General features: G+C 42.5%; 1 protein-coding gene and 1 long non-coding RNA gene across 3 annotated transcripts in view; one reads left to right on the forward strand and one right to left on the reverse strand.

Moving 5' to 3' along the window:
- The window catches only part of LAMA5 (laminin subunit alpha 5), a 200918-nt gene that overhangs the window by 79151 nt on the left and 106001 nt on the right, over positions 1 to 15766 (forward strand). For both annotated transcript variants that reach the window (XM_081916565.1, XM_081916566.1), the window contains exons 4-6: positions 2964 to 3082; positions 6925 to 7095; positions 9212 to 9309. In XM_081916565.1, the coding sequence (XP_081772691.1) occupies positions 2964 to 3082; positions 6925 to 7095; positions 9212 to 9309 (388 nt within the window). The remainder of the gene's footprint in view (positions 1 to 2963; positions 3083 to 6924; positions 7096 to 9211; positions 9310 to 15766) is intronic.
- On the reverse strand, positions 914 to 5170 carry LOC309373281. The gene is made up of 3 exons (XR_014169937.1): positions 4992 to 5170; positions 2941 to 3160; positions 914 to 1584 (listed from the first exon to the last, which is right to left on the reverse strand). It is a non-coding gene; the product is annotated as an uncharacterized lncRNA (long non-coding RNA).

A 15766-nucleotide genomic window follows, 5' to 3' on the forward strand; every position in this document is an offset into this window, starting at 1 on the left:
TGCGGGTTTTGAGGAAATGCCTGTGGTCACAGCATCTCTCTTCAGCCAATTCAGGATATTTTGTTGTGTGAAGTTATACCAGCTACTTACTGTATTTTTCGCTCCATAAGACACACTTTTTTCCTCCTAAAAAGTAAGAGGAAATGTCTGTGCGTCTTATGGAGTGAATGCTGGTCCCTGGAGCTGAATTGCCCAGGGGGCACAGAGCAGATTGTGCTTTTTTTTTGTAGAAAGAGGGAAGGGGGTATTGAAACGAAGCCGCTGAGCAGCTGATCAGCAAGCAATCGGGAGGGAGATAAGGGACGCTAGCGATAAAGGAGACTGCCTGGGAGGGGGTGGTAAAAGCACATGGATCCTCAGGATTTTTCCATTGGGTCACCCCAAATTCACCATCAGATCACATAGCATGTCTATGGCTATAGCCTGCACCAAAAAAATCACACACACCCCATTGTTTCGTGGGGCAGCAATGGCACAAAAAACGTGGTTACAAAGCACAGTTCCACATGGATTCTGAGGATTTTTGCATTGGGCTACCCCAAACTCACCGTCAAATCACATATCATGTCTGTGGCCACAGCATGAACCACAAAAATCATACATCCACTGTTTTGTTCATTTTTTTTCTTGTTTTCCTCCTCTAAAAACTAGGTGTGTCTTATGGTCAGGTGCGTCTTATGGAGCAAAAAATACGGTATATTAGGCCCTCTAAATCCATGTAGCCTACGCTGAAATGCCGTCTTTCATGGTTATCATTTTACTTATTTTTGGTTCTTACTTATTTGATACCTAGCTCTCTTACCAGTTCATGAACGCTCTGGAGCTGTTTGCCCAGCAATGCCTATTCATTCATTCATTCATTCATTCCCCACCCATCTGGCTGGACCTCCCCAGCCACTCTGAGCAGCTATCTTCCATTAGAGAAGCACTGTGCTGTCAGTTCCAAGATTGGAGGTGGGTGGTGGGTGGGGAGTTTGAGGGGCACTGTAGCATGTCTTCCTTAGCGTAGCCAGTTAGCTTAGCCATTCTTGGCAGGAATCAAAAGCTCGGTTCCTTCTGCAGCTGTTTCTGGACGGGCCTTGAGGGAGTGGGTTGGGACCTGTGACTGGGATAGTAAGATTTCCAGCTCCAAATCTGCATGGGACTTGCATTCTTGTAAAAGCTGCAGGGATAAGGGAGACAGGTCCATGTTCCTTTGCACCAGCATTGCAGGTTTTCAGATGCATTTCAGAGTGCCAACTAATGACTTGTTCACAAATGCATAGGAATCATAAGATGAGTCATGCCATTGGTCCACCTTGCTCATTACTGTCTACATTGACCCAGCAGTGGCTCTCCAGAAATTCACACAGGGCACTCTCCCAGCCCTACCTGGAGTTGCTGGGGAGAGAACCTGGTACCTTCTGCATGCGAAACAGGTGCTCTCTCATTGCATCGCAACCCTTCCCCAAAGTAGCCACCGTTGCACTTTGTAGGATATTCCCTAAACAAAGCTCACTGTCTGAGCTTGATTATTGAGGGGAAGTGCGTGGAACAGGTCTCGGTGTTTCAATTTCTGGGAATGGAGTTGAGAGACGACCTAACCTGGGGAGAAAATAGCAAAGACCTGGTGAAGAGAGCACAGCAGAGGTTATATTTTCTGAGAATCCTCCGGAAAAACAATCTCTCAAAGGACCTGTTGATGGCATTTTACCATTGCACTGTGGAGAGCGTATTCACTTATGGTCTGTGTGTGTGGTTTGGGAGCTGCACGGCCAGGGAAAAAACAATGCTGTCCAGGGTTGTAAAGATTGCAGAGAGAATAATTGGGTGCACTCTTCCCACCTTAGATCAAATCTATGCTGCCAGGTGCCATAAGAAAGCGGCAGAGATAGCGCAGGATAGTACACACCCCAGAAATGATCTCTTTCAGCTTCTGCCTTCTGGAAGGTATAGGGTTATAAAGGCCAGGACTAGCCGCCTGAGAAACAGTTTCTACGCAAATGCAATTCTGGTTCTAAACGCAGCATAAGGGGTCTCTATAGTATAGTGTATTTTAAAATGGGGTTTCAGAGTTTTTAGGGGTTTTTGAATGTTTTATGTAGTTTTTCAATTTCATTGTTCTGCATGGGACTATGACAATAAAGATATCATATATCGTATATCACTGTGAATCCCTAGTGCTCCATGTCTGTTTTCTGCGTTTGTCCTGTCTTATGCTGGAGAGCTGGTGTCGTGTCCTATCAAAGAAATCAAGGAGTTCTTTTTTATACAGTGTTGCCCCGCAAGACGAACGCCTCGCAAGACGGAAAACCCGCTAGACGAAAGGGTTTTCCGTTTTGGAGGCGCTTCGCAAAACGAATTTCCCTATGGGGTTGCTTCGCAAGACGAAAAAATATTGCGAGTCCCCGTGGGGTTTTTTCGCTTTTTTCGCCCTTTTCCTAAGCTGCTAAGCCGCTTAACAGCTGATCACTAGAAGCCGCTAGACTGCTGTAGCGCTAATCCGCTAAGCTGTCAATGGGCTTGCTTCGCAAGATGAAAAAACCGCTAGACGAGGAGAATCGCGGAACGGATTCTTTTCGTCTTGCGAGGCACCAATGTACTTGCCTCTGCCGCAAACTCACTAGGTAGCCTTAGGCAAGCCACTCTTCCTCAGCCTCAGGAATTATAGAATCGTAGAATTGTAGAGTTGGAAGGGTCCCTGAGAGTCCTCTAGCCCAGCCCCCTGCAATGCAGGAAACTCAGCTAAAGCATCCATGACAGATGGCCATCTAACCTCTGCTTTAAAAACCCCCAAGGAAGGTTTTCAAATATACTAATATTGGAAGATAATATTGATCTGCTTTACAGGGATGACATGAGGATTACACTCAAGTAGATGAAGCACTTTGAATATTTGGAAGTTCTAATGCAATTGCAGAATATTATTAATATTTCATTTTACACAACTAAAATGTTCACCTCTTGACTTCTCTGCTCAATAGCTTCCAAGAGAGATTGTATAGAGAAATTTGGCCTGAGGACTCTGGAACGGATAACCAAAGACGACGACGCCATCTGCACCACTGAATATTCCCGAATTGTCCCCTTGGAGAACGGCGAGGTAAACTCTTTAATTTTTTGTCTGGCTGTGCATCAAAGCAGTGATGTGGGTTCTATTTTTCCCCTGTGCTTAATTCTTCTGCAAAAAACCCACATCACCCAGTTCAAGTCCTGCATTTAAAATGATCAGTGCTGAATTAACATAAGGTATGAAGGATACCCCAGGTTTTCATATGTTGATGCTTCTGAGAGCATGAGCCTGTAGACAGAGTGTTGAATATTATTACTGGGTAACCTCAGACAAACCTATCTATACTATTGGAATTATAGAGTGGGAATAAAACGACTTGCCTTACAGGGTTGTTGTGATATCAAAGAAATGTCAAAGAGAAAAACAACTACCAGACTTTTAGAAGACATCTGAAGGCAGCCCTGTTTAGGGAAGCTTTTAATGTTTGGCACACTATTGTATTTTAATATTTTGTTGGAAGCCGCCCAGAGTGGCTGGGGAAACCCAGCCAAATGGGTGGGGTAATAATAATAATAATAATAATAATAATAATAATAATAATAATAATTAATACCCCGCTCAGCTGGCTGGGTTTCCCCAGCCACTCTGGGCCGCTTCCAACACAATATTAAAATACAGTAATGCATCAAACATTAAAAGCTTCCCTAAACAGGGCTGCCTTAAGATGTCGTCTAAAAGTCTGATAGTTGTTGTTCTCTTTGACATCTGATGGGAGGGCATTCCACAGGGCGGGTGCTACTACTGAGAAGGCCCTCTGCCTGATTCCCTGTAACTTGGCTTCTTGCAGCGAGGGAACCGCCAGAAGGCCCTCGGCGCTGGACTTCAGTGTCCGGGCTGAATGATGGGGGTGGAGACGCTCCTTCAGCATCTATAGATGTTTAACAATTGCCTCTGAGGTGTCTGGACTATGGCTATTAGTCTGAACTTAAGAGAAGAAGAAGAGTTTGGATTTGATATCCTGCTTTATCACTACCCTAAGGAGTCTCAAAGCGGCTAACAATCTCCTTTCCCTTCCTCCCCCACAACAAATACTCTGTGAGGTGAGTGGGGCTGAGAGACTTCAGAGAAGTGTGACTGGCCCAAGGTCACCCAGCAGCTGCATGTGGAGGAACGGGGAAGCGAACCCAGTTCACCAGATTACGAGTCCACTGCTCTCAACCACTACGCCACACTGGCTCCCAGATGCACACTCCCCACATCTCAAGAACCTAAGACGAGTCCTGCTGGATTGGATCCAGTTGGGTCCATCTAAGTCCAGCATCTAAAGATTCCCAAACAGGAAGCCCCCGAGCAGGAGATGACGCCAACAGCCCTCCCTTGCTGTTGCTCCCCAGCTGCCCATAATTCAGTGGCGTTCTGCCTCTCAACATGGAAATTTCATGTGGCCATTATGTATCATCAACAGATCTGGCCAGTTAAAAGTACTTCCCAAAAGGCAGTGCTTAGATTAATGTGAGGTGACCAATGGGGAAAAAGAAGTTCATGCTCTAATGGGGAGAAAGAAGTTCATGCTACCTGGAGAAGAGTGCAATGCTTCGTAATTGGTACAATTAATGCATTTTTAATCTTTGTTGGAAGCCACCCAGATAATAATAACAATATGTTGTTGTTGTTATTATTAATGGGCGGTGGGGAGGAAAGGCACTTCAAATGAAGAACTGTAGAGAGCGTTACAAGCCACTGGAAGTTCTGTCCAGCCTTTGGTTTCTAAGTCTCCTTCAAGCATTAGCTGTGCCTTTCCAAACCATATTCTGCGGCCATGAGACATAGAAATTATTTTAAGAAAAGAAATATTGGATTCTTGGGACTCCAAACTCTGTACCGTCTGTCCAATTCCATTCTTGCCCAGAAGAGTCATGGAAATGGAAGATAGGCTCTGCGGCGATATTCCTTTCTCTTGGGAGATAAGCAAGCTGTCGCCCTGTCCAGTGAACTTTACCTTTTTGAATGTTTCTTGAGTTATCCAAAGCTGATAATAGGCCATGGGATATTGCGCCTGGGAAACTCTGGCACATCCTGTTGCTAAATTCTGCTGTAATCTTGAGTCATGCTTGCGGAACTCCTCCAGCTGTGCCGATGCTGTGTTCCAGGACAGAAACTCTGCTGCAATTGGTAAAGGGTTGCAGTGGGGTGTAAAGAGTTCATTCAACCACAGACATGCTTGTCCTCAAAGCATTCTGTTTAAGCAGGAGGAGGGGGCCGATTTATTGCAGGGGGGGGAGGGACACAAGGTCTGGGAACGCAAGGAAGTGCATAATTACTTTGGTTAATTTTTACCAAAGGGATTAATTCCATTTTTTAAGGGCATGTTTGCATTTTTCAGCACTGGGTGAAATAATAAAGAGAGATTTGATTAGCAGCTGCTCAGATTGGAATGGAGTGCAGCTCAGTTAAAACAGATTCATCCATGTGTGGGATTTTGTTCGTTGCAGCTAAGGTCTCTGTTGCCTTGTGCCTAAAGATGCCTTTTCATTCCCCACATACCCTCTGAGATACCTTGCATTTGTGAAAATGGCAGAATGTTTAAATGAAGAAATCCAGAATTGTATGTGATATTGGCATGACGTGTTAAGTTTGCCATATCGAATGCTGAAGTGGATTACAGCTGAGATATTTTTTTCATTGCTTGGCGACATGGTGTATGTTGAATTGAATCCCTTTGGAATGAATTAGTGGGTCTTAAATCCTGACTAAGTTATCCCACTGATCTCAATAAGAATGTAAGAACATAAGAGTCCTGTGGCATCAGACCAAAAGTCCTATGGACAGCTCACAAGCAGGACCACAGTCCAACAGCGCTCTTCCCATGTGATTCCCTGTAGCTGCTGTTCAGAGGCACACCACCTCCAACAATTGAGATATCACATAGCCATCATGGTTAGTAGCCATTGACAGCGAATGAGAACCTTCAGCTAACTTAGCTTGGATCAACCTGGTTATACCAACTCCACTTACTTTTCAATGGCAAGCTATAACTGGTCAGTTTACTTTTCTGTAGTTTGTATGTTCCTATTTTGTGTACAAGACTCAAGTTGATAATTGCTTACATTATTGAAAGACAATTTACAGAGAACCAGTGATATCTTTTGATACGAATGTTAGATCTAGACTAGGAAAGCTTTTGACATTTCAGTTGAGCTACGAGCATGGCTTTCTGTGAGTCATAATCTTTTGTCCTCAATTGCTTATCTGTAAAATGGGAGCAGTTGTGACTTACCTCGGAGATTTGCTGCATGGAGGAATAAGATAAGAACATATTGGGCTGGATTCAGTTAACAGGTCCCACTAGCAGAAACCCACTCAGAGACTTCTGCTAGTGAAATGGGGCTTCCTCCCTCTTCCCCCGCCCCCTAAATTAACTCTGGAGGCGGGTAGGGAGAATCCCTAGAACAGTGTGGTGTGGGAGGAGAGATTGTTCTGTTGTACAAGCAGAAATGCTTGCACTGATACAACATTTTTAACAGTGTGATGCTGAATTCCTCCCATTGTTACTTGCTCTGATCATAGTAGTATAGTGTACAGTGGTACCTCGGGTTACAGACGCTTCAGGTTACAGACGCTTCAGGTTACAGACTCCGCTACAGACTCCAGAAATAGTACCTCGGGTTAAGAACTTTGCTTCAGGATGAGAACAGAAATCATTCTCCAGTGGAGCGGCAGCAGCAGGAGGCCCCATTAGCTAAAGTGGTGCTTCAGGTTAAGAACGGACCTCCAGAACGAATTAAGTTCTTAACCCAAGGTACCACTGTAATTTAAATGAGTAGATGAGAATTGTATTGATCCACTGCAATGGTGAAGCATATTTCCAGACTGAGAAACACACACATTTTCTATCACCTAAAATATTCCTCTTTCTCACTCTGCTTCTACAGATTGTGGTCTCTTTGGTGAACGGGCGTCCGGGAGCCATGAACTTCTCTTATTCTCCTCTGCTAAGGAATTTCACCAAAGCCACCAACATTCGATTACGCTTCCTGCGGACTAACACCCTACTTGGGCATCTGATGGGAAAGGCCTTACGAGACCCGACCGTGACCAGGAGGGTAAGATGCTTCTAAGCTCCTCTTTGCTTATCAGTCAAATCTACGTGGGAGCAGTAGCTTTTGGGAACATTTGAGAGATGAGTAAATGTACAGAGTACCATGGTATCCCTCCAAGGGAAAAGGTTCTATACATTTATTCATCTTCCAAATGACTACCGTGAATAACAGGATTGTATCCAACTAAGTTTTAGCCAGAGTAGACCTACTGAAATTAATGGACCTTCATTAGCCATATTCATTATTTTCAGTGGGTCTTCTCTGAGTAGTTCCTGTTCAGGACAAGCAGAAAACAGCTAATCAATGTTGTTATTAGATTAGATTCACTAATGTTTAATAATGATGATGATGATGATGATGATGATGATGATGAAAAATATATCTCAAGATTAAAGGTAAAATTAGGGCATCAGTAGACTGAGTGGTCTACAGGACTTGTTCCTGGGTGACCTGGATTTAAATTGCACTTTGCATGTTACCAGTTTCCCATATGGAAGTGAGGGCGTATTGTAATAAATGGCAATACTATGTGCATGTAAATGGCTGCAGTATATACAACAGGATTTATATCTTGCAATTGGGCTTGATTTTCTCTGCTTGCAATAAAGTGCACGTGGGGTAAGGAGATATCAACACAGGAAAAAATGTCAGGGTCGGCTGATTAAAAATAGCACGTAAAATTCATCAAAAAGATTTTAAAGTTCTGTCATGGACTGGATATCCCTTTGGAATATATGCTCAGTAGCACATTCATATATGAGTTTAAGCCTATTCTTAACCTATTAGGACCAAAATTATTTAATATATTATAAAAAGAAATTTAATAAAAAAATTAAACTAAAAAAAAGTTCCTTGATCAATTAAAAAGTTCCTAACCCTTTATACATATGTGTGATACTTCGTTAGGTAACATTCCCACCCACAAAACCAATTATGCATGGCCAACAGCTCAACCCTTCCTATGGAGAGACATTTTGGACTTTAAGATCCTTGTTGCAGTCTATCAAACAGCACAGTTGTGGAGAGAGTTATATGCAGATGTCTAGAGTAATAAATCTGCAATCTGCTTGGGGGTTGTGGGGAGAATGTTGGTTGCCAACAAACAAACAAAGCCACCCACCCGACAACACTTGAGGCACCTGCTGATTGCAACACACAACTTCCTTGGCAAAGTCCAGTATGGGGGATATCCCAGTCTGCTTGTTTGTTAGCTCTGCAATAACCAGCAGGTGTTACTTACTGTAGCCTGCACTGAAGAGGCTTTAAGTATGCAGTTGGTGCTGCCAGACGAAGGAAGAAATGCCCCAAAGTATTATTTAAAGAAATAAAACCTATTGGTTCACCTTGGTAGGGGTGGGTGTTGTTGTGCTACTCCCACACAAAATGAGAGAGATTAACTAAGTCATTAAATATCTCCTCAGAGGCTCTGCAGATTTTCAAGCCCTGCATGCTTTTATCCAAGCATACAGGGAAAAAAATTAAATGTATTTATTGATATTGTTCAGACTGATGGTGGTCTGCTCTTAGAACAGAGACAATAAAGAGCGAACTTTGCAAATTGTTTAGCCTTGCCTGGCATAATGTCCTGGGCCATTAGTTTTACTAAGCCAGGGGGATGGGACTTCAGCCCTAGAGGCTGGATGCCCTGAATGCTTTTGTCTGGCCCTTGGAGCCTTCATTAGGCCATATACCACATTGGACCTGCTAGTGCCTCTATCTTGTCTGTTGCTCAGTACACAGCCCATGACGTTTCTGTGATGTCACCCTAAAGCTGCATTGTGATAAGCAGAGTTGCGAATACTGTTGCCATGACACTGTAAGCCTCTGATCATCTCTCACACCCTGTATAATAGCCAGTGTGGGCAATTACCAGGCAGGGCAGAGGTGCTAATATTACTCTGCTCTTCCTGTAAGGAATACTTCTTTGACTGATGGATCCATCATTCAAGAATAATCTTGTAAAGGATGCATCAGATGGAATCCTATCACTGACAAAGTTTGAGTTATTTATCTTGAAGTAGTTGGGCGTTTGTGCCATGAGGTTATTCCTTTGTATGGGAGAGAATATATGGCTGGTGTCTGCAAAGTGACAAGGACAAACCATTCTGCGATCTTTTAGTATTACTACAGCATCAAAGATATCAGCATTGGAGGACGGTGCGTATGCCATGGTCACGCTGACGTCTGTGATGCCAAAGACCCTACGGATCCTTATAGGTAAGACTTCTGTTGGAAAATACCATGCCAAGATAGACTGATATGTAAAGAATTGAACTAAGAAGGATAGTTGGTGAAAGGGAAACAAGGTTCATAATGCAATGGAGGGACTGAAAGATGAGTTTTGCTGTAAGTCAGCAGAGCCAGTTGTGTCGAAAGGCAAGGTGTAATGTGATAGATAGATAGATAGATAGATAGATAGATAGATAGATAGATAGATAGATAGATTAGATTAGCTGCATTCTAAAGCAAGATTCTCCCCTTGTTAATTTGCACTTTACTCCATCACCACAACGGCTTCCTTGATTGCCAACATCACCTAGATTATGTTGTCCTACTGACCAAATACAGCGGCTCATGCAACATTCAAATATAAGTCAAACCAAATCACTTGAACCAGAGCCATGTGCTACCCAGAACGGCGGTCAGTTAGCTTTTTGTTGCAAACCCATAACTGTTTATTGAGATGATATAAGAAAAAATGTTTTCTTAGTCCTTCAACAGAACTTAAAAGTCTCTGACAAGTAGAAGGAAAGAATACAGTGGTACCTCGGTTTAAGAACAGCCCTGTTTACGAACGAGTTTGGTTCACAAACTCTGCAAAACCGGAAGTAGCGTCCCGGTTTGCAAACTTTACCTCGGTCTAAGAACAGAATCTGAAAGGTGGAAGGGCACCGGCAGCGGGAGGCCTCCTTAGGGAAAGCGCTCCTTGGTTTAAGAACGGTTTCAGTTTGAGAACAGACCTCCGGAACGGATTTAGTTCATAAACCGAGGTACCACTGTATAACATTCAGAACAGAATTTGCAGTGATTCAGTTCAGTATATAAACCAGCCTCAGATTGATCCAATTCTGAAGCATACAGGGTTGATTCTACAATGTGTAAAACAAGGATTTCATGAGAAGATGTGAGTTGGGTGATCACACTGGCTGTCCAGAGCAAATAGGAGAAGATAAGAGGAGCCTTTTGGGTCAGGCCAAAGTCCCACCTAGTCCAGCATCCTTTTTCTCACAAACAGCAGCACTGTGCTCTCTTGCAGTTTCCAGCAACTGGTATTCAGAGGCATACTGCCCTCCAAATGCAGGAAGCACATAGCCATCATAGCCAGTAGCCTTCAAATTTGTGACTGTTTACTATTAATATAACAATTTGCCAGGATAGGCACCTTGAAGAACACTGCTAAATATGTTTACTTGCTGCAGACTGGTGCTATAAATTTCCTGTCTGTTTTATCTGTGGCTTATTTGGAAGTTCCACACCTCCACAACTTCCCATGTGATCACGAGCAATAAATATTTCTTTGTGAACATCTACTATTTCACAATTTGCACTGCACTTTGCATTATATATGTAGCATATTACATACCAGTTGCCCCTTGCTTCCTTTCTTCTCTTTGATTGATTTAGTTCTACCATCTGCATTTGATTTCTTCCTTAAAGATGATAGACCATCGCCCTGCTTTTATGTTTGGCTTTTAAGCATCTACCTTCTTCTTTGTTTGGTTTTCTAAGAACTTCAGCCTTAGGCTTCAATCCTAAATTGATTTACATCTGAGTAGATCTGCTTAGGATAGCATTGTTTATATCTAGAATTCACTGTTGCAAAGGTGGCCTTGTTCTCTGCTGTATTGTTCCTTGGGCAGAGGGAAGTTTAAAATACGTTTCCCAAGAGCAATGGGGGGGGGGGGAGAGTTTTCATTGGCCATTTTTAGCTCTCGTAATACCTACTCACAGAAAAGCTTCAAAGCACATGATTAGCGGGAATCAGAGCCAAAACTTGGTTCTTGAGGACACAGGAACACAAACTTGGTTCCAGTCCCTGGCCCTCATCATGTCTGGATTTTTAGACACTCACATATGAATGATAAGAGACGGCTCATATCCCTATCACCTAAATTTGTCGGGAGATAATGAGAATGGAAAATGTTGCCTTATTCCTTGCATTTGGAAAACGAGTAGGGGCTGAAATGAGACTTTGCTTGTGTAGTTGCTTCCTTTTATGTTTTGCTCTTTCTCACTCTGCCTCCCTGTCCCTGTCCCTGCAAACAACAACAGATTTGCTCCCCTTTCTGCTTCCCATCAGCACAGTTGCCTGATGTCTCCTACCTTGTTTCTTTAACATCATGGTCCCAGATTGTGATCAAGAGCACGACTTAATTCTAGAGAGGTTAACAGTTGCCTTGAAAGCCTGAGAAGTTTAGTCATAGGTACTGCAGACTCATTTATTTGGTTTATAGCAGACTAAACATAATTAAGAATAGGAGAGACTGAACTATCCGTTTGTTGGTAAAGAATTCTTTCTAGGTCAGAGTTTTCATAAATAACTGCCACCATACTTTATAGGGTCCAATATTTCCCCCATGAGCCTGTCAAAATTAGGATAAACGTTTGAGCCTCCAAGTACTGTAATATTGGGCACTGTGCCTGGCTATTCAGTCAAGTGGACTCTTTCCATTCATTAGGAACGACCAGGAAATGCATTGGTATCTTTGTCAATCTGGCAGACTTAAGCTAAAACACTATGATGAAATATACAGACAAATATTAAGAATCCACTTCTGCATTCTACCTATAGGTCAGATGACATTTAGAAATAAGTGCTATTTAATGAATCAGCCAGAAAGTTTTCGAAATAAAGTCCTCTTCAGGAGTCAAACCTTTGTCATCCATGGGCTTCAGTATTAAGTATTAAGAGCCAGTGTGGTGTAGTGGTTAAGAGCGGTAGTCTCGTAATCTGGGGAACCGGGTTTGATTCCCCGCTCCTCCACGTGCAGCTGCTGGTGACCTTGGGCCAGTCACACTTCTCTGAAGTCTCTCAGCCCCACTCACCTCACAGAGTGTTTGTTGTGGGGGAGGAAGGGAAAGGAGAATGTTAGCCGCTTTGAGACTCCTTAAAGGGAGTGAAAGGCGGGATATCAAATCCAAACTCTTCTTCTTCTTCTACTTAAAAATTCATTAACTCGAGTAGATATAAAACTTGTACAAATGGAAGAGATTTAAACACCCTTTGGTTTCTAATTCCAGTGCAAACATCCAAATAAAGATGCTAATACTTTTCAAACATTTTTTTAAAATGTCTTGCAATGTGTATAGATCATGATTGTATAACTTAATTGGATGTTTTACCATAACTCTTTTTGAAAGCGCACTAAGGCAGGAATTCCTTGCCTCTCCAGAAGGTTTAGCCCAGGACGGCACAGAACCTCCACCCTCTGTGTTGTTGATATGACCATACAGGCAAAGTGTTGGGTCAGGTGACTGTTCCAAAAAGGAGCTGTTAACTATGAAGTTTTTGGTCAGCTGTTTTGCAGGGTGCATTTTGGCAAGCTGTCCCCCCCTCCCTCTCAGACTTTGCCATGTGCTCATGATAATGAATGGAATGTCCCTTTCTTGATAAGAAGTGTCTGGCTTTGTAAGTAAGGCCTATTGTCAGTAATAGCCCATAGTAGGAACCCATGTGTAGCATTCCAGGTCCGAAAACAGCCCTTGTGTGCATGGTTGCATGTTCTATGAATGCACACAAAATGGCTCAATTACTAGATTTTAGTACTTTTCTGGAGTTCAGTAGCACCCTGAATTCTGTCGCCTGAGGCACGCTCCCCCAGTCTGCCTAATGGTAGGGCCAGTCCTGACCAGAACTCAATTTCAGTCTAGAAACTCAATAATTTTTGGATGTTTCTGCCTAACTATTGAGTCAATAAACTTCATTGTTTAAAGCCATAGGCCACCACAATACAAGCGCAGCAAACAAACATTTTGACACATTCAGCAAATCTGTATATAAAAAAGAAACAGAACAATAATACTAATGCTCCCCCAGTGTAAATCATGCATTGCCCTTCTACAGTAAGCTGTCTAGGTATTCAAAATAACTATTGTCTAACTATTGTTTCGCAAAATTTCCATGGCCTTGTTATTTTAAGAGTTCAGGATAAGTTACCCAGTGCGTTTTTCAGGGTCTTCACGGTCTAGGCACTGAAAAGGCCCCCTCTATTGAGCAAGCCTCAAAGGATTGCATGTTCCTTCCCACAAACAGTGGCTTTATTTTTCTCCCAGCCATCTTCTAACATTACGACTCTAGTGGTCTCCAGCCAATATTGAATCAGTAAAAAAGAAAAGAAAATGAAAATAAAGAGAGTTCTTGTCTGAGTTTGGCACCTCTCCCTACCCTGAAAGAATAAATAAAAAAAATAGTATTGATTTGATTCCTCCTTGTGTTCTAGCAATGCTTGGATGTGTCTCATAGCAATATTGTATAATGAAGCAGCTGCACCACTCAAAAAGATTTCTTGACAGGGAGAGACCACACTTTACCTGCGGTTTGAAAGGCATTTTTGGGGGGTAACTCCGGGGATTCCCTGCTGAACTTGGCAGGGGTTCCACTGATGACTTCAGTGAAACTCGGATGCTACTGTCTATGCATTCCCCACCCCAATGGGTGTGTCTGATCGCAATGTGAAAACGGACATTCTTTTGCGCTGTATTCACGTAGATGCGGCAGGGGTAATACATGGATAATCAGTGCTGTGGGTGGACAAATGAAGGCATGGGAATGAGACAGAGAGAAAGAGTGCCATCACCCAGCACGAAGATGGACTCAGCCAGTTTTGATTTCTCTGCGTCCCAGTCCCCTTCCAACGCTGCCTACCTCATCTGACGATGGGGAGGCCACTGCTGATTCCAAGCAGCCTTCCTGTAGGGTAGCATATCTTTTTTGGTGCCATGTCCTGCTTCTTATGGGTAGCCTTTCAGTTAGGGAAGTTAGAGAAATTTTGCCAGGGGCTGTGTGTTTGCTTCTTGAAAGAGATGTGTGGCTTATGCATACAGCTGTACAGTGGTACCTCGGTTTAAGAACAGCCCTGTTTACGAACTATTTGGTATACAGTGGTACCTCGGGTTACATACGCTTCAGGTTACATACGCTTCAGGTTACATACGCTTCAGGTTACAGGCTCCGCTAACCCAGAAATAGTACCTCGGGTTAAGAACTTTGCTTCAGGATGAGAACAGAAAACGTGTGGCGGCAGTGGGATGCCCCGTTAGCTAAAGTGGCGCTTCAGGTTAAGAACAGTTTCAGGTTAAGAACGGACCTCCAGAACGAATTGAGTACGTAACCAGAGGTACCACTATACTTTTGTGAATTGTTATTAAGGAAATTATTGTTTTTCTCCTTCCAATAAAGTACAGCAGAAAGGTTGTCCAAATATAAGCAGTTTACTTATTAAACCTCACCATAATTTCATAAATATCTGTTTTTGTATTTCTAATAGTATAACCAAATCAGTAATTCTTGATATAACTGTAAGAACTACTCTGAAAATTTATTATTAAAAAAATGAAACCTTCATCTGGTTGTAAATATTAAGATTATACCAGCAAGAATGAATCTTTCTGTAAAAAAAATAAAAAAATATTCAAATCAAGTCTTACTGACTAGTGATTTAAATCATGATGTAAATCATGATTTAGATCTATTTGATTTAAATCAAATCCACCCTCAGCCATAGGTAGCAAATACTGGTAGTTATATGGGCCCGTTTTAGTGATTACTTTTCCAGCAGATTTGTTTAGCTTATTTGCATGATTTCCTCTGGCAAAAAGTGCAGAGAAAATAAAACTCACAAATTTGCAGAATATATTCAAAATAAAAATGCGGGTTCAAAATGACAGTAACATTATAAACTCATTGATACTGGAAATATTGGGGAAAAGACAAAATTCATTTGTCAGAATTTGAGCAAGGATGATGTTTGCAGCACAAAAGCAAATTGCCTTTAAACTGGGTGTGTGTGCTATGCTGGCCCTTCAGCCTTTTAAAGCATTTTCATTGCTTCACAGAATGTTCCTGAGTCACATTTCACGTCAATGAGAAGGGCAATGGTTACAGTAAAGAAGTGCATTCCTGGTTTAGCCCACCAAAGTGTATATATTCAATCAATGAAATATGTAAACACTGAAGTAAGCACATTGATGTGTAATTCATTACACAGAGCACTTGACATATGAGGTGCTATGGAGTTTCAGTAATGGACAGGCATGCTAGACGCCTTTGCTTATCTCCACCAGCAATGTAAACTATTTCTGGGTTTCTAGACTTCTAGGCATGTTCTCTGTGCTAAAGACACCAGTCCTTGGATTGAAAGGTAGGAAAGGTATCGGGACTGGCTATAGGTACCTCAGTAAAAGTATTTGGACTGGTTTGCTGCTGTTGTTGTTTAGTCGTGTCCGACTCTTCGTGACCCCATGGACCAGAGGATTTCCTGGCTATTGCTTACAGGGTTGCAAACTATCTGATGTTGACTGCCCAAACAAGCTAATTTTCTTTGCACAAATGCTGTGAATTGTCAACATGGCAAGCTGGGATGGGGTTGTTCATGTTGCAGTAAGAGCGAGGTTGGTTATTAAAGGCATTCGTAGCTTTTTATCGGAGTGAATGTAGAGTTATAGCTTTGGTTCA

The sequence above is a fragment of the Podarcis melisellensis genome, assembly GCF_964234715.1.
Source record: "Podarcis melisellensis genome assembly, chromosome: 6".
In the NCBI taxonomy this organism is placed as follows: domain Eukaryota; kingdom Metazoa; phylum Chordata; class Lepidosauria; order Squamata; family Lacertidae; genus Podarcis; species Podarcis melisellensis.